This window comes from Cynocephalus volans, chromosome 12 (genome assembly GCF_027409185.1).
Source record: "Cynocephalus volans isolate mCynVol1 chromosome 12, mCynVol1.pri, whole genome shotgun sequence".
Classification (NCBI taxonomy): Eukaryota; Metazoa; Chordata; class Mammalia; order Dermoptera; family Cynocephalidae; genus Cynocephalus; species Cynocephalus volans.
In genome coordinates, this window is record NC_084471.1 from 20,587,441 (window position 1) to 20,606,448 (window position 19,008).

Consider the following 19,008-nt stretch of genomic DNA (forward strand, 5'->3'; position numbering starts at 1 on the left):
TTGCTGATGCCGACATGAATGGGTGCCCCAGCTAGCTGAGTTTCCACGTTGCTGGAGCTGTGCATTGCTTTCACGCTTAGGAGGCTCGATTATCCTCTGTATTTTAGATAACAAAGTAATTCCGGAAACTTCAAGGCAAGCAACAACCTAAAGTTCTTCCAAATCATAATTTAGGTTGTGAGAACATGTCTGCCCAGACACGAAGGAGGGTTGCAAGGCTCAGCAAATAGGCCCCTTTCAGAGCCCGTGTTGAGTAGTGGCTCAGAGCATGGAGTCAAACCACTTGGGTTTTCATCCTGGCTTGGCCATTTTCTAGTTCTTTAGGCCAGTTATTTAATGGACCTCAATTTTATTATCTGTGAAATGGGATATAATAAAAACTCCAACCCATAGGGTTGATGTGAGAAATAGAGGAATTAATGTCTTTAAGGTGCTTAGATTAGAGGCTGGCACAGTAAATTATCAGTAAGTTCTAGCTACTCTTAATTTATCCACCATGGAATTTGTTAATCAATAAACATATATATATATTCAGCCACCACATTTTGTGCTGAGGTGGAATGAGAGAAGGTATAAGATATGAAGAGGAAATGATGGCCACTGCTCCTACATGACTTAGAGTTCTGGCAAGCTAAGACTTGACAAGATAACCCACATTGCCATTAGATCAGTGACATTTGAAGGTGTGATAGAGCAAAATAAAGCTGGGTCTTGAGTTAAAAAAGACTGGGCTCCATTCCTAGGTCTGCCATTTACCGGCTGTGTGACCTTGGGCAAGTCATTTAACCTCTCTGAGAACTCAGGTGCCTTATCTGAAAAAGGGAATATGATGAGGCCTTTCCCCTGGGATGATGAAAAGTAAGTGCATTAATGTATGTGAAAACATTTAAAAACTATTAAATACCGCAAAATGGCAATAACAATTATTATTTTACGTAAAGACAATAAATCTCAATGCTGTGTCAACTCCTTTTTGAAAAAAGTTGAGGTTATGAAATAAGTTAGTAAATACAATGCCTGTTAAAAAGTAAATTAGTGTGTAAACGAATAAGTACAAGAGCTGAGATGCTTGAGGAATCCGTGAAGGGGATGCTTTAAGGGAGAGAAGGGCGCGAGTTGGACCTGAACTGATGTCAGAGAGGCCAGGGGCGGGGTCCCGGGGAGAGAGGAACGTGGCCGGGCATGGAGCTGGAAAAGCGACGGCCATGCTGGGGGCAGCTGTTTGGAAGAAAAGTGAGTTGAGCCTGCGTGGACACGCCTGGAGTACCAGGCCTAGGATTTGGACTTGTTTTTCGTGGGAGGAGAAGGACGCTGTGAAAGCAGGTTTTAGGGTTTTAGGAAATGTGGCCCGTGGCCAGTGCAGGGAAAATGTTGGTGTCTATGCTCCATGGTCTGGGGATCAGGAGTGAGCTCAGCGGCCTGACGTGCTGAGTGGAAGAAGCAGTAACAGTGAGAGGTGAGGGTGGGCAGGGCCCTGCAGGGGCAGGGGAGGCCAAGGTCAGGTGCCGCGGGCCACCCAGGCCAACAAGCCTCGAGCGATGCTCTTCTTTGGGCAGGTTGCAAGTCCTGGGGCATTGTTAGGTCAATGGTTTCAGCTGAGAGGAGGGCAGAAAACTAACTGCAGTGACTCGAAGAAAAGTTTAAGTGATGAGAAAATTTGTCAATTGACTTTTTTTTCTCATTTTGATAAATGTTTATAAGCAATGAGAGTGACATAGGAAACAAGACAAAGATCTTCCCTCACGAGTTTCCAGTCCATTGCTGGGGGGAGACAGACAAATGTAGATGCAGTGCCCACTTGGTGTGACCCATACTACACAGGCAGAATGCACCAGTGGCTAAGCGTTTGGGCTGTGCACTTAGACAGCTATGGGCTGGATTCTTCGCTCTGGAGCTGAGGGACTGTAGGTGAGTTTGCTCAGCCTCTCAGTTTCCTCATCTGTAAAATGGGCATAATAAATGGCATCAGCCTTAGTATTAAACTTTGTTGTGAGGTTTAAATGGGGTGCTGTGCATATGAAGAACTTAGTATGAGACCTGATACACAGAAGGTGCTCACCCACATACACACATAGGTAGGGGTGAGCACAGCGTGCTCTGAGTACCCGTAGGAGAAGCAAAGCCTAGACAGGAGAGCCCAGCAGAAGCCAGTTAGTTGCTCATTTGGGAAGTTGGGGAATGGAAAGAGGTAGAGGGACAAGAAAGAGATTAGAATGGCTTGGTATACAGAAGATGTCAAATAAAATTTAGCTCCCTTTAGCCTGTAGAACATGTGTGACCCCTAAAGCAACAACTGGAAGCTGCGAGAAGCAGCTGGCTTCATAGAAAATCTGGAGGCAATGATCACGGAGCACTTTAAAGGCATCCTAGCTAAGAGGTTTTTTCCCTTAAGGGTTTTGTCTTCATTCTCCTGTAATTGAGTTCATCCTAGGTGACTTACCACTGCTGCATTTCCATAGCAAAGAAGGCCGTCTCCGTCATAGCCCTCCTGACAAACACAGTTCCAGACACCAGAAGAAGTAAACTGACAGGTTGCCTGTTAAAACCAAGATGAAATAAATGGTTCGTTTTGCTAACTAAAGCATTAAACCCAAATTACATCCATGAGGCAACAGGCTCCATCTAGGCGAGAACTGCACGTTTAGGGCTGAAAGGTGGGGGAAACAACCTGCAGACCGAGTGTTGCAGTGAGAGGCTCCCAGCTGCATGTTTGCTGCAGCTCTTATTTTATCACACTTAAATTCCTTCTTTTCATACCTGCTGGATATAGCAAATAAAAAAATAAAGAACACACAGTTAAATTTCAATTTCAGATAAATGATGAATAAGTTTTAGTATATAAGTTTGTTCCCTGCAATATTTGGGACATATTTGTGCCGAAAAATTATTCATTGTGTACCTGAAATTCAAGTTCAACTGGGTGTCTTATACTTATCTGGCCCATGTTGGTTCTTCCAAGCTTTGGAATTAAATGAAAGTTGCAAAAACTACTCACATTTGATATGTCAGGGCTTGTTTGGGCTTAAATTAAGCAGGAGTGTAGGAGCTCCTTCAGCTTTATGAAATGCTCATGTGATTTTTGGAGAATAGATACTTTGGGGGTGTCTCCCCACCATTTTTCTCCTCTGAGAACTGACCTGTCCACCCCCAACACACTTACTAGGGTGGGCCTTGGCAGCCGTGTCCATAACAATCTCACTCCCTGGCCATAACTGACTGGCTCATATGTGGGCACCTGGACTCAGTTGGGCCGATCAGATCCTTTCTCCTATGATTTTGAATTGGGACATGGGTTGCTGATAAGTTAGTGGGTATACCTGGTGGTGGTGGGGTGATGTCTCTAAGATCGGGGAGCCATTTACCCCAAGATGTGCAGAGAAGCATTAAAAGTTGGGTGAAAGAGAGACAGAGACAGAGAGAAAGTAAATGCACAGAGAGAAGTAAAATGAGAGGTCGCATAGTCTCAGAGGATTGGGGAAAGAAACTGCCTTGATCCTGGTGACCCTGGTGTCTTGACGTCCTGGTTCTGGGTCCTTGGGAAGTCTAGCTCTACCTCCAGTCTGTGGATTCTCAGAGCTACGCTAGGGGTGCTCCCAACAAATTCTTTTTCTGCTTAAGTTGATTTGCATGGATTCTGTTACTTGTGACCAAAAACACTGTGACTAAGATAACATCTTCATTGGTTCTGATATTTGGGGGCTTGGTGATGTTCTTTTAAAAACATGAACGTGACTGGCTCTGTTATCCTTGTCTGCTCTTCCATAATTTAGAAACAAGGGACAACCTACACTTGAATGGGCATTTTTCATTAATAATTTGGATAATCTCTGTTATGACATTCAAAATGGGAGTCCAGTTACTCTTTAAACAATCCTGTTGGTTTAGAGTTATCAGATTAAGCAAATAAAAATATAGGATGTCCAGTTAAATTGAAGTCTGAGATAAATTATGAATAATTTTTATTATAAATTTGTCCCATGCAATATTTGTCACTTATTTGTGCTGAAAGTTATTTGTTATTTATTTGAAATTCAAATTTAACTGGAAATTCTGTATTTTATCTGGCAGTCATATGTTGGCTCTTCCAAGCTTTGGAATGAAATGAAAGTTGTAAAAACTACTCACATTCTGTTTAGGGACTCCCTTTGGGGGTAAGAGATATTTTGTTCATTACTAGGTCCAGATGAGAAATAACCTAACTTTCTTACTTTCTTTAGCATTTAAAAAAATTTTTTAGTAGTGAAAAAAAGTCAAGTAACTCACCAATGGATGACATTTCCCAGTTTGTTCCAAGCATGAAGTTATTGGTTCACAGTCAATCCCATTTCCTCGAAATCCTTTCTTGCACTCGCACTCATTCTGTAATTCCAAGAACAGAGCCAGAGGGGATGATTGAAAGCAAGTGCCTTCCACACCTTGCCTCCCGTGGCTCTGAAAAATGAACTATGGAAACCATAGCTGCTTGGCACTCCTAGAGAACAGCATTAGTGACTTTTGTTTATTGATCTTTAGATACCTGAGCTGTTAGTGTCCATATTCTACATTCCATTTTCCAATTTGATAGTTCCTTGGTGCTTTCTTTTTGAATTATTTGTCCCTGAAAGGCCTACGGAGATAATCTCAGAGAGAACTTAGACCCTAAAGAGCATCACATTGGAAAAGTTGGCCTTTCTACCTAAGAGGGAAAGGTTAAGCAAGCCATGCTGTATCCACTTGGGGACATTGCTAGCCTGTAAGGCAATTTGTTGAATTTAGAAAAGATGTCACCTCTGAGTAGGTGATAGACCACCCACCAGCACATGGCTCTGCAGGTGGACAGCACCTTCATGCAAAAAAAAAAAAAAAAAAAAGTGCCCCTTCCTGCATGAAGGTTTAGGCCCATATCAGGTGCATCCTCTGTTGAGCAGGGCACAGGCTGGATTTCAGTCTCCACTTGCCTATAGGTGGGGCACTTTGTGCTGTACACAAACTAAACCATAGAAGCAATGGCCCCAACCATGCAGCTATTAAATATGATGATGATGATGATGATGGGTTGTGTGTAAAATGGGGAAATGTTGTGTTAAGTGCAGACTAGGAACTGTAGTTGATCACAATAATGAAAAGGAAAATAAAAACCTATGCATAAAAAAAGACCAGAAGGAAAAATACATTCTATATAAATGGTGATTGTGGGGACACTGTGAGTGATTTTATTTTTTCTCTACTTTTTTATTTTCTAATATGTTTTCCATTATCGTGTAACATTTTGAACTTTAAAACATAATTTAAAAGAGAAAAATTACTTCAACAGATTAAAAAAACAGGTATTATGGAACTATTATGGAACCAGCAATGAACCTAGAGGAAGACAAAGCATAAGTACATGGAAAGTAAGAAGAGTCCACCCTTAATAGACACTGGAAAACCAGAGATATTATAAGCCTTATGGATTAACTGGCACATGAGTTATGTATGTGATGAGGACGACTGCTGTTCAGAGGAGGAGGGGATGGGCTGGGAATGTTCTTCTGGGGAGTGGGATGTCGCTGCAACTTGGGAGAGGTGGAGAGGCTATTCAAGCTGAGGGCCAATGTCAAGAGAAATGAACAGAGGTGGGAAAGTCTGTGGGTTTGATTGGAAAAGGATTATTCATGGACTGGTCTCTAAAGTAGATGCAGGCATCACAGAGGTGACACAAGGCAACCTGTTAGGCTGTGGGATGAAATAAATAGAAGTCCTATTTACAAATTTTTATCTTTAAAAGTATCAGTATTATCTGCTGTGTATGCCTGTAAGGTAAATGTGTATATTTGCGTATTTGTACAGGTAAACCATGTACAGAAGCACGTGTATACAACTGTACATAGTAGAGCAAGACCTTGTCAACAAGGGTGTTTAATTTTCTTCACCTGGCCTTGGGGTAGCACCTTCATGCACCTCCATGCTTGAAAACCTCCTGGCATATTCACCTGAACACGATTTGCCTTTTTAAGGCAACATTCATTGTAATCAGGGCTTGTGCTTATCTGGCATGTCTAAATGTTTTCAAGCCAACTGGTACCAACTGAGGACAATCCCAGATACGGTCTATTCTATTTCTTACATGACACCATAGAGAGACCCTCCTCTTCCTCCATCTCCCCCATCAGAATATTTTTCATATTTGTCTGCAGAATGGAAGATAGAGCAGAGAGGGAATAGATACTGTTACAGGTTGAATTGTGTCCCCTCATCCCCAAATCCATAGGTTGAAGCCCTCACCCCCAGTACCTCAGAATGTGACATTATTTGGAAATAGGGCTGTTATTACGTAGTTAGTTAAGATGAGGTCACACTGCAGCAGGGTGGGCTCCCAATCCAATATGACTGGTGCCCTTATATAAAGGGGAGATTTGGAGACAGACATACATGCAGGGAGAATGCCATGTGACCATCAATGTGGAGGTCGAGATGATGAGTCTACAAGCCAAGGAACACCAAGATTGCCAGCAAACCACCTGAAGTAGGAGAGGGGCATGGGCAGAGTCTTCCTGACAGCCCTCAGAAGGGACCAGCCTTGAGGACACCTTGAACTCAGACCTCCAGCCTCCAAAACTGTGAGACAATACATTTTTGTTATCTAAGCCACCCAGTTTGTGGTACTTTGTTATGGCAGCTCTAGAAAATTAATAGACACCAGGACATTTTTTTTCTTTTCTATCCTCAAATGAGATCTGGCGACTCAAGTGAGTTAAAAACGAATGCAATCATTTACTAAATGCTTGGTGAGGCATAAGAGTGGAGCGAGCTCTGCCATGATGAGGACTCGTGGGGCCACATCTTAAAGCTAATTTACTCCAGACTCATGAGGAGGTTCTCCTGTCCGAGAAACCAGAAGGATAAATAGGAAAGCAGCCCCCAGCTGCTGTGGAACAACCTGACCACGGAGCTCTCTCTGCATGGATTTCACAGCATTTATCACTTTGTGTTATTCACATATTTGTTGCTTTGCATAGGATTGTGTTTCTCCAGTGCTGGCTGAGGCCCTGGCCACAGTAATCTCTTGCTCCCACCACCAAGCCCAGTGGCTGAGCCAGAGTAGGCACCTGAGAAGTGCTGGATGAATGAAGGAATAAACAAATGGAAATGTGAACATCTGTTTTATTTTGCCTGCCTAGCATCCGTTCTCTCTCCTTTTAGAAGCTTGCACCCCCATATGGCTTTGGGGACACTGCCACTCCCCCTCTCCTAGTCCACATGATAAAATGCATGGAGGCACAGGGCATTGGTGAAGCTTATTACTGCAACCCACACCCTTGGCCACAGCGCTTGACTTCTGTAATTGAGTATAAGGGCTGACAGGAGTGTCAGGAAACGAGGAGGGATATGAAAGCTCTCCATCTGAGCCCGTGAAAGAGAATGAATCCTGGGCTTTTGGTGGAAGTTACCAGAAAACTTTCTCTATTCCGAGTAACTAAGCATTGTGATGATACAAGCCTGAAGTTGCTGGAGGCCACCCCTCCCCCCAGGAGCCTGAGAAGGAGCTGGACCAAGGAATAGCTTCTTCATGCTACTTTTTGAGCCCTGAATGATGTTGTACCTGCAGCTAGATCCAAAAAATTCTCTTTTCTGTTTAAACCAGTTTTAATTGCATTTTCTTTCTTTACCTCTTTTTAAAAACTTGTGATAGAATATATATGACATAAAATTTGCCATTTTAAACATTTTTAAGTGTACAGTTCAGTGGCATTTGTATTATTGGACAACCATCACCACTATCCATCTCCAGGACTTTTTTTTAATCTTCCCAAACTGAAACTCTGTCCCTACCCATTAAACACTAACTCCCCATCCCCCCACCCCCAGTCCCTGGCGACCACCCTTCCACTTCCCGTTTCTATGAATTTGACTATTCTCAGGATTTCATATAAGTGGAATGACAGTATTTGTTCTTTTGTGACTGGCTTATTTTACGTGGTATAGTATCTTTAAGTTCATCTATGTTATAGCATGTGTCAGAATTTCCTTCCTTTTTAAGGCAAACAATATTCCATTGTACATGTAAACCACATTTTGTCCCCCCATCTGTCTGTGGATGACACTTGGGTCGCTTCACCTTTTGACTACTGTGAATAAAGCCGCTATGAGCACTGGTGTACAAATATCTGCTTAAGTTTCTGCTTTGGATTTTTTTGGGTATACATCCAGAAATGCAATTGCTGGATCATATGATAATTCTATTTTGGGGGGGAATGACCACACTGTTTTCCATAGTGGCTGCACCATTTTATATTCCTACCAGCAGTGCGCAAGTAATTGGGTTTTCTGTTATAACCAAAAGATTTCCCCGTGATACGGTACCCCCAACCCTGCCCCTTTACCAACTGTCACTCCCTGAGAAGCACCTACTGGGGTCTATTGAAACAGTTACCCCCAGCTGTATCTACATGTACATCGAACTCGAGGCTTTGCCCGGGGGTGATGCTTCCATCTCCCATCTGCTTTCAGGAGTGGAAGGTGGGTTACGGTGCTAGATAGCCATGTTCTTGGCCAGGCAGTCCTGTTTCCTTTGACCCTTTCTCCTAATCACGTTTACTATCCTTTAACCACATGCAGGGATGTCTTGGAAAAGATTTCCAAACAGATCACCTGCTTTGGTAGTGATGAGCCCTTGAGAGGCCCCTACACTTCTGGCCACGTGAGGCTGGCCGTCCCTTCACATCTGCACAAGTGTCCAGCCCTGCACTGGCCCCACAGGACAGAAGCTGAAGGAGTGGAGTGAGAATGAATGGGAATGCTGGCTGATGCGGCAGAGGAGGTGCTGGAGACTCCACCCTTTGACACACTTAAACAGACCAGATTTCCGTTTGTCTGGGTGGATTCCTCCCCAAAGGAAAGGGAAGGTGTGAGGTGGTCTTTCATAGTCCATCTAGTCCCATTCAAGCTCTGTGGTCCCCTGTGCATTAATATGTGCACAGAAATGAGAGGCCCAAGAACTGAAAGGGTCGGGTTGGCAGCCTGGGAGGTGTCGTGGTGAGCAAGGTTAGGTCTCATCACAAACAGCGCTCGTCACCATGAGAAGAAATACATTTCTCAAAGAGCAAAGAATAATTTGGAGGTTTTTAAAAAAGCTCAGCAGTGAAAAATTGTATCAAGAATCAAAAAAACGGGGGGTGATTTCCGATCCTTGTTCCCAACTTCCATGTCTTCTGAGCTCCTTCGCCTTACACAACACACCTGTTTGTCCCACAGGGTGGAAGCATGTGGGGCCGGATGGGGAGTGAGGCCCCGATCAGTGACCTCATCTTTTCCAAGGCCACAGTCCTAGTGCAGTTGGTATTAGCTTTCCTGGGGCTGATTAGTTCCCAAGCAGCAGCCTTCTCTGCTTTGGTCTCCATTCAATGAAGGTAAGTGAAAGTGACCAATAGTTACAGAAGCATAAAGTAGGGTCCAGGGTGGTGACTAAGGGGACAGCTCTGGAGTCTGACTGTCTGGGCATGAAACTTGCACCCTGGTTTATTTTCTATGTGATGTGAGCAAATGACAGCCACTTGGCGCCTCAATTTTCTCTTCTAAAAGATGGGATAATAATAACACCTCATCATAGGTTTGTTGTGACAATTAGCCCATAGTCACTGCTACAAGTGATAAAAAAATATGTGCAGTAAGTTCTAACTGAAGTTCTTCTGTGGCTAGGGAAAAAAAATGTCACTGCAGGAATTCTGCTTCCTGTCTGTGCTCTGCCATGTCCAACGTACCTGTCCGGGACCCACGTACAAACAGGTCGCATTGTCGTGGCAGCCGCCAGCACTGGGCAGCAGGCAGTTGTTGACCTCCACGCAGTCTCTCCCGTTCCCTGTCCACCCCTGCTGGCACACGCAGGAGTGCGTCCCCACGCCAGCTCTGATGCATTCTGCCTGCAGGAGGAAAAGACAGAGCAAACCTCTGAAACCTCAGTCCAGTCACATGATTCCAAAAGTAAAAAAGGATTTCCAGAGGTATGTTCTCGAAACACATTCGTGCATAGAATGCAATGAAAATCGACTGAAATGTTTATTTGCACTGAGATCAATCAAAAGATTAGATGATTTAAAGAGCAAAATTGCTTGGAGCTGGCCAGCTAATGGCCACCAACACTAACATCATTATGAAACCACCAATTATTAAACAAGGTTTTAATTTTTTTATTGTTTTGCAAGTGTAAACAATCATGAGGAAGGAACTGTTTCTATCTCTATTTTACAGGTAAGGAAACAGGATCATACAGCTACAAAGAGCATAAACCCAGGTCTCTATACTGTCGGGGTCCAAACTCCTAACCACTGTACCAACTCCTGGGCCTCTCAGGATGACCACCCCAGGGGGCTGAAGGACAGGGTGAGAAGGAGAGAGAGGTACAAGGTAAGTTGCTGGGATGAGGTTGACTGAGGGGGGCATGGATTGCCCAAGGGGAATCTGGTGGGCTAGGGCCAGGCAGTTGGGTCTAGATTTTATCCTCAGAGCTAGGGGACGTTACTGAGGGGTTTGAGTCTGGGAGGAACATGGTCTGATTCACTATAAGCCACTCTGGCTGGGGGTGGACAATGTACTAAGGGAAGGCAAGAGAGAAAGCAAGAAACCATAGGTAAGAAATGAAGGTGACTAGGGTCAGGGGTGGTGGTGATATTCAAAAGGTATGAGTGAAAGCAGTGGTAGGTTCTGGCTACACCCCTAACATTGATAGAACTGAGGGCAAGTCACTTAACTTCCCAGAGCCTCAGTAAAATGGGAATACCAATATCTACTTCATTGTTGGTGGGAGGAGCAAATGAGATCAGGTACATTAAATTTCCTTGAAAGCTGTGAAATTTAAATCAAGAGTTATTACGACTGATCTCAATATCTGATTCTCTCTCAGGCTGTGTTTTTCTAAGTGCCCAAAGTTCCTTGCGCATCTGGATTTAGGAAGTGGAAGCTTACAGACCAGCAGCCGTCTTTAAAAATCCAAGATTCAAACACAAGTGTTTCGTGCATATGAATAATGATCAGACACTGCTTTTGGAATGTCTTGCCTCAGGATTTCCTTAAAAAACCCCAACCATGTACAGTTTGAAGGTAAAGACCAAAACTCACATTGCGGTTACAGCCTCCTGGGATTAATCCCACACAAGGGTCCATCTCGGAACAGAGAATTCCATCCCCTTCATATCCTGCTTTGCAAACACAGCTGCAAAAAAGAATGCACAAAATCAGCCACAGAAACACAAGCCCCGACCACCCAGAAAAGGGCCAGCCAGACGGGCATGAACCAGCTCATGGCCAGGTGGCTTGACGGTGTGCGCTTGTGGAGGAAGCCAGTGTTAAAGGTGGTCGGGGGTACTTCTGGGGTCTGTGGTCAGACACACCTGGGTGGATCCAGGCCCCACCTCTTAGCAGTTGTGTCACCCTGCATGAATCCCTTAACAACTGAGAGACTTTGTTTCCTCATCTGGAAGATGGGTCTAACACTCCCCGCACAAGTCTGCGGTGAAGATTCCATGAGTGGACACACGCAGAGCTTTTAGCAGAACATCTACGCACCATGAGTCAATACCTGGCAGCTTTCTTGCTCTCATTGAACCAGAACCTGCCTCTTCATAACTTTTTGCTCAATGCTAGTTTTTATCTCTGGTTTAGCAGAAAACAGCTCTACCTTCTCTTCTGTGCAGCAGCTCTTAAATTATCTGAAAGTGACAGTCAGGTCAAACTTCTCCTGTCGCCTTCTCTGGTCTTTCAGATTATTTTGCCCCCCAAACACAACACTCTCAGGTGCCTCATTCTGTGAGCTGACATAGTTTCCTGGCGCTTTCAGACACTCCTCTCAAAATGTTCCATAGTGATACCTTTGATATTAAATGTGGGCCATTCATTCATTCAATTGTTCAGCCAATGTTCATTGAGTGCCCTGTGATAGATACTGGGGTCACCATGGGGTTCCATCGTGCCCCCATGTCTTACTGCAATTCAGTCATATGTGCTTCACAGAAATTAAAAAAATATTTTTCATGTATCGAGTTTCCTAGAGGAACTCAATACTTCATCTGGTGTACAAATGAAGAAATAGGTGGATCTGTGCCAACACTGTTAGGCTTATCTAAGGTAATATAGTACATACAGACCCATGCTGATAGCCTTTGTTGGGTGATTTAAGAGGTTTAAAGGGTAATTTTGATTACATGTGATTTTTGCCTTATTCATGGACACAGATCCTAATTCCTTAGGAAAATGCATGTCTATGGTGCATCTGGGGAAGAGACAGGACACAGTCTCTGGCCTCATGTGGCCTACAGTCTATGGGGGAGACAGACCAAGGCAAGAAGGAAATAACTATGTAAATACAAATGAAGAAAAATGGTGTAAGAATAGGGCTAAGAATTCCAGATATCCTCTGCATTTCCCAGGATATTTGGGTGGTTACTGCCTTTGAGCCAGATATTCCCAGAGAGGAAAATTTCCTCTGGCATTCCCCCCCACCCCAAACCTACTGTAGATATTCGATAGTATTAAGGAAACAAATGGTGATCCATTGACTAAAGACCCACTTTCCTTTAAATATTAACAGGATTAGGAAGTAAAGGTGTTTTCAAAGGTTGGAAAGCTGGTGGACAAATCTTCATTTCTTTCACGTGTGTGATGATGACAGTTATAGTTTCTATGACGGAGTACCCGTGATGTGCTGGCCCTGGTCTGGGTGCTTTTCAATTCAGTTTGTTTAATCTCCACCATGGCCCTTGCTAGGTAGGTATCACTATTCTCCTACTGTACTGATGAGAAAGTGGGGCGCAGAGAGGTTAAGGAGCTGTCCAAGGTCGCACAGCTGGTGCGTTTTGAAGCAGGGAGTGCTGCAGTTTGAATTCAGCTCAGTCTGAGGTTCTTTCCACCAAAGCCGCACTGTCAGCTGGAGAGAATGGGCCTTGTGTACAAACAGTCTTGATATAGGTTGACTCCATCTACGCGTAGCACAGTGGCCATGGGTTGTTAAGGGCTTTCCCCTCACGGGCCTACCTGGCTGTCCCATTGCTGTATTCACAGGTGGCGTGGATGTGACAGAACTGGATGTAAGGCCCACAGGCTGAAGTCTGCTTGTCACAGAGTCTCCCAGCAGACCTGTCTCTGCATGTGCCTGCAAGGCAGGCCCCGTCACTGTCTATCCTGTTGTCGCATGTTCCATGAACACACAGACATTCTGAAAGAGAAGAAAGAGGATGTTTAGGGATTGGAAACAAGCCTGGCATTGGGGCACCACTCCCTGGAGGGCAGGGACACCTCTTCTAACCTCTCCCCTCCTGTCAAAGCAGGGCCTGAGGCTGAGCTGGGGGAAGACTCGGGCTGTTACTTCTCAGGGTCTCACATGTTCCTCGGGGTGCCTGGGACAGCCCTGGGTGAGCTTGATTGTCCCACCCAGGAGAAGGAGAGCTTTGTCCTAGGGCTGCTTTTCATGTACATATGGGTGTGGGGGAAAGGGCAGGTGGTGGTGCTGCAAAAGAGGCCAAGGAGCTCGATATTCAACTCCTTTGTGGTTGGAGAGTTTAGCCTGGAAATTTCTCTACGTTTTGCTGAAGACATTCTGGAACCCCAGAAGTGATCTCTCATGTCGGCAGGCCCAGGGTGCAGCTCATGTGCTTATTCTTCTATCACAGCCAGCCAGTGAGAACCAAAGGCCGGTATCCGGCCCCTGGCTTCACTCGAGGCACTGGGCCATCTTTCACATGCACCATTTCATTGTCACCAGTCCCAGGAAGTAGGGACTTTTGGAAACCCCCTTTCCAGATAAGGAAACCGAGGGCCAGACAGGGAGAAGCAAATTGCCTAACATGCTGAGATTTGAACCTGGGATTTCAAAGTCCATTTCTAGCAGTGACTATGTGTAAACACAGTGGATCATTATCTAAACTGGCATTTCCACATCCCTGTTTTCATTTTAAACTTTAGTTGCTTAACTTGCTTTTGATTATAATCATTTGCATATTAGAATGTGAGCCAGCTCATTGACTCAGGCTCCTGTGCATGTGGCAGTGAAAAGAAAGAAAGACATGGAGATTCTCAAAGGAAAGTGGCGAGCATTTGGGGGCTTGAAGTGTGATCAGAAATGAAGGAGTCTGGGGTTTTGCCCCAGAAGGGACTTCCTGGAGAGGACTTAATGTGGGTTCTTGGAGCCAATGTCCAGGAAAAAGAAGACAAACACAAATGAGGGGGACAAGAAAATCATGACTGGATTTGAAACAAAAGAGAATTTTAATAAAATTTTAAGTAGGTCAGGGCTTAATTTGCAAGACCCCTGTGTGAGATCGTGAGCAGCCACAGACCCAGGAAGAGAGGGTTAGAGCAGGAAGCCCACCTCCCCTACTCCCAACCTTGGCGTCCTGCCCTGCTGGCTTCAGAAAAATGCCATCATCATCAGGCTTTGGAATAACCCCCTGCCCCCTTTTGTTTCCTCAGAAATCTTATTTGGAAGAAAGGACAACAGAATAGGATTCAGCAGCCTCGAACCTGCTGTGCTCTGCTTTCCCGGCTATCTTGAGAGGTATTTATGAAGACCAAGTAAGGTAAGAGAGGGGAAGGGTTGTGTGTTTTGTAACAAACCTGTGGAGTTAATTGTGATGGTAATAAGAAGGGCTTTGTTTATTGATTCCTTTTTTTATTGATTCCTTGCTAGGTGCAAGCTCTGAACTGAAAGTCCCAAATTATGGTCTGACTTAATCCTGTCAACAATCTATGCAGTAGGTACCAATACCGTCTTTGTTTTATAGATGTGGAAATTGAGAGACTTTTTCTAAGGTCATACAGCCAGTAAGTTGCAGGCAGAGTGGGGACCTAACTTCAGGTTGGTCTGACTCCACAGAAAACTCTTATCTATTCACTGCACTCAATTGTTTAGTTCTAGTCTTAATTTAGGAATATATTTCTAGGGATAGACATATCTATATTTAAATATACACACAATGTCATTTTAAAGAACATAATGCATTTTCTAAGAGTGTATCACTACATTTTTTCAGTGCCTATTGTAGAACTTTCTACATCTTTTACAGGCTACTTCATATTTATGTCACTGCAGTTAGAGTAAAAGCAACAGCAGCAACAGCAATAATAGATAATAATAATAGCTGGCGTATTTGTAGCACAGACTACATGCTAGGCATTGTTCTTAGGCAAGTGCTTTCCATTTGCAATTTGTACTAACTTTACAAGGTAGTCACTATTATTATCATCCCCATTTTACAGATGAAGGAACTGAAGCCTAGAGAGGTGTCCTAACTTGCCCAAGGTCACACCTTCTTGCAAAAGGAAGAGCTGATGGAGGAGGACTTCTGGAAAGGTAGGGAGCAAATCTGTTTTTTTGATATGGAACCCATAATCACTTCAGTGTTGACATTCCCTGGGAGCTTGTTAGAAATGCAAATTCTCAGGCTCCGCCTCAGACCTACTGAATCAGAAAGTCCATGGCAGTGCCCAGCCATCAGCATGTGCTACAGTTTGAGAACCAGAGTGTAAGAAATGCCTGTGATGATGGCATACCTCAAGCAGCGGGGTCACCAGATACCAGGCCTGCACCATCAGCTCGCAGCAGCACAAGGTGGAGCTGGTGGAAGGACACTCTGGAAGCACCACTTACTTTTGTCACACCGAGGTCCATATGTATTGGGATCAGAGCAGAACTGACACCGGGAGCCTTGGAAGCCATCCTTGCAAATGCATGTCCCGTTGCCACTGAGGCCATCTGCACACTGGGAGCAAAGGCAGGCCCGGGGGCCGTTAGGACACATGCTGGTGAAAGAGTCCCAGATGTTTTCACTTCGTGGCCTGACTTCTTTGAATTGAGATTCGGTCCCACTTGAAATGACTCTTTGGGACTCTTTGTGGAAAGGGCAGTCGTCTTGTTATCAGGTAGGATGCTAAAACAGTGATGAGCTTGGGGATCCCGAGCCAGGATTTAGAACTTTAAGGGGAATCATTCAAGAGGGATCCCAATGGTGAATCAGGAACCTTCAAACAATGCTTAAAGGGATCACAGCAATGAAACAGGCACCTTCAGATGACTGTCTGGCCCGCCTCTCTCTCTGCATTCTCACTTGCTCAGCTCTGTGCCTTCAAGCTGCAGTGTGTTCTCTCTTCCGTGGTAAACACATTCACCTCCCGCCTCCCCAGCAAGGCCGGGTTTGCACTGATTGATTTGCACCAGAGTTGGGCGCAGCTGCCTTCCCGACTACGGGGCCACAGTCATCACTACAGGCCTCTCCCTGTTCTCCTCACCTGTGTGGTGTTCCCACTCATGGGTGCACAGTTTTTCTATCCCCTTGAAAGAGCCATATTTTAGATGTGGATTTATTAAATGTGCAGGTCTATAATTTCCCTATAAGAATCACAGCTACCTTTAGCTTTGTTTAGTTTTGGCCCCCATGCTAGATGAATTAAGTTTCGGCCGTTATATTTCACTGGGTTTTGCAGATGGGTTAAAAAAAAAAAGCAATCACTGGGCAATGCTCTCTCTATATACATTTTTAATTATTATAAAATCTTAGTCCTGGTAGGAATCTTGAAGATCAATGCAGGTCAACCCTGATATCTCCTGCAGGAGGAATGTGAGGCCCAGAGAGCCTTGTTGGGTTGCCCAAGGTCCCGCGGTCAAAAATAGGAAAGCAGAGACCGGAAGCAACATCGTGGGACCCTCCCTTTCCCCCAACATCCTTTCTACTGCACACACCTTCTGTTCTTTTAGTAACTGATTTATTTCTTCTGCTTCCTGGGAATAATGGCCAGCATTGTGTCATTTTTTGGTTTAACGGTTTTAAAAATTATTGCGTGACTTAACTTCAGCAGTGTCAATCTCCAGCATCATGAACAAATGTGCATCAGGGATTGTCCTTCTCACCTGTCCATTTCCTGAGCATGGATTCGAGAAGCCTCCTGGACACTGGTTGCAGTCGGGTCCATAGAAGCCTTTGCAGCACTTGGGTATCTGAGAAACAAAATGCGTGTTGCCCTTTGAAACCCTAAGCACAGTGCCAGTTCCACAAAGGAGGTAGATTTTAATGTTCATTATTATAATAAACAGTATGAGCCCCTCCTTATGAGCTTCCTTTTGTAGATGATGGCACAACTAGTGCTCTACCATCTGGTCACCACAAACTTACTGAGCCCCACCATGAGTGCCAGCCTGGCTCTGACACTGTGTCAACAAAACAGATGAAAGTTCACGCTCGTGGAGCCTATATTCCAGCAGCGAAGAGTCAATATGTAAATTAAAAACAAAATAAAAGAAGATCATTTCAGAGAATGGTAAGTGCTAGAAAAATAAAGTACTTTTATAAAGTGGTGGCAGGTAGGGCCAGAGGTGGGGGAAGCCTGGAGAGGCCACCGTGGATTGAGTGGTGACAGAAGAGGTGATGATTACGTGCAGACTTGAATGATGAGTCAGCTCCAAGAAAATCCGGAGGAGCATTGGGAGGAAGGGGAGGCAGGTGCGCATCTTCTGAGGTAGGAGGAAGGGTGGAGACAGGCCAGAGACCCGGGAGAGGGCAGGCAGCATGGGGCAGGTGGGGAGCGTGGACTTTGTGTTGAGGGGGACAGAGAACCAAGGGAGGGTATGATATAGGAGGGGGGTGGCTTGGCTGCTATGTAGAGAATCCCCTGCAGGAAGGCATTGCCAAGGCCCCATGGGCCACCCATGACCACACAGACCCTGTGGCACAAGAGTGTGGCCTGGGGCTGCCTCGCTCTTGGTGGTCTGGACAAGAGCCTCGGCCACACGCTCCTCACCTGCACAGTGGCATTGCAGTATCGGGCACAGCCACTCTTCAGGCTCCTTATTCTGCCAGTGTAGACACATTTGTGTGTGAAGAGTGCCTGGAAGAAAGCATCGCAGTCTTCATTTCGAGGTCCTCTGGGTGTTACACAGCTTCTCTGTACACCAGCCTTTCTACTTCTGTTTCACCACTTATGTCAGGACAGGGCACTAGACCACACCAGAGCTTGGTCACCCTCTTTAGGCCTGTCTCCTTTTTGGTAAAATACAGGCCAGGGTTTGCACAATCTGTGGCATGTTTCTTTACGCCACTTCTCATGCCATGGCAGACACGTCTGATGGATTGGGGAACACTTTCCTGCTCCTCCTGTATGCAACCTAGACACCCTTCTGATCTACAGCCATCCCTAAGCTCCTCCTATGTAGAAATTTTAGAGCCAGTTAAGAGTCTATCTTTACTTTGTGTAAAGAGCCACCAAGTAAAATTGATAGTCTAAGTTTTCCTCTTAGACATGGAAGCAGATTGAAGTACATCCTTCCGTTCTCTAACCCTGATGCCCACTCGTGATTACCTAGAACCACCATTTACTGAGAACCTACTATGGGACACATTGCACATGAGTTCATCAATCTTCAACTCCATGTGTATGTTCTTCCTGCCTATTTTATACATAAGGAAACAGGTTCAGACAGGTTAAATCATTTTTTCTAAGGAAGACTGCTAGTAAATATCAGGTCCACGGAGTGGGTCTTACCATCTACTGGCGTTAGGATCACAGGCAAGTCATAGTCTCTGTGGGCCTCCACTGCCTAATCTATGAAATGGGACAATAATGCAGATCTCAAATTTTGCCATGAGAATGTAGTTTCTGGCTCAGATTTTGTCTTTGATATATGTTTATGTCAAGCTTCTTCATTCATTTGAAGCTCTTGCTCAGGAAGAGAGCAATGAGGCCTCTCTAGGCTATAAAATCCTAAAATCTTAGATATGTAAAGGAATTCTGAGGTCAGCGAGGAAGGAACATTCTAGACCTCTTGTTGGACCTTAGTATAATTAACCAGGTGTGGATCATGGGAGCCTGGGAGGGCTAATTTTGGGGCTCTTTGGGTTCCTATCCCTGTGCCTCATTTCCCTTTCTTTTCCTTTTTCCTCCTCTGTCCCAGAGCTGAGGCAATATAGGACAGTGGCTAAACACACACCAAATCAGGGCTCTGTCACATGTCAGCTGTGTGACCTTGTGCGAGGTACTTTGTGTTTCCTTGCTGTAGTTCCCCAATCTTAT

General features: G+C 44.8%; 1 protein-coding gene across 1 annotated transcript in view; it reads right to left on the reverse strand.

Annotated features, from left to right (window-relative positions):
- The window catches only part of STAB2 (stabilin 2), a 164,677-nt gene that overhangs the window by 84,315 nt on the left and 61,354 nt on the right, over positions 1 to 19,008 (reverse strand). Inside the window, exons 20-27 of the mRNA XM_063075355.1 lie at positions 17,740 to 17,826; positions 16,853 to 16,939; positions 15,596 to 15,707; positions 12,985 to 13,165; positions 11,074 to 11,167; positions 9,720 to 9,878; positions 4,264 to 4,359; positions 2,441 to 2,536 (exon numbers count right to left, since the gene is read on the reverse strand). Of these exons, the coding sequence (XP_062931425.1) occupies positions 2,441 to 2,536; positions 4,264 to 4,359; positions 9,720 to 9,878; positions 11,074 to 11,167; positions 12,985 to 13,165; positions 15,596 to 15,707; positions 16,853 to 16,939; positions 17,740 to 17,826 (912 nt within the window). The remainder of the gene's footprint in view (positions 1 to 2,440; positions 2,537 to 4,263; positions 4,360 to 9,719; positions 9,879 to 11,073; positions 11,168 to 12,984; positions 13,166 to 15,595; positions 15,708 to 16,852; positions 16,940 to 17,739; positions 17,827 to 19,008) is intronic.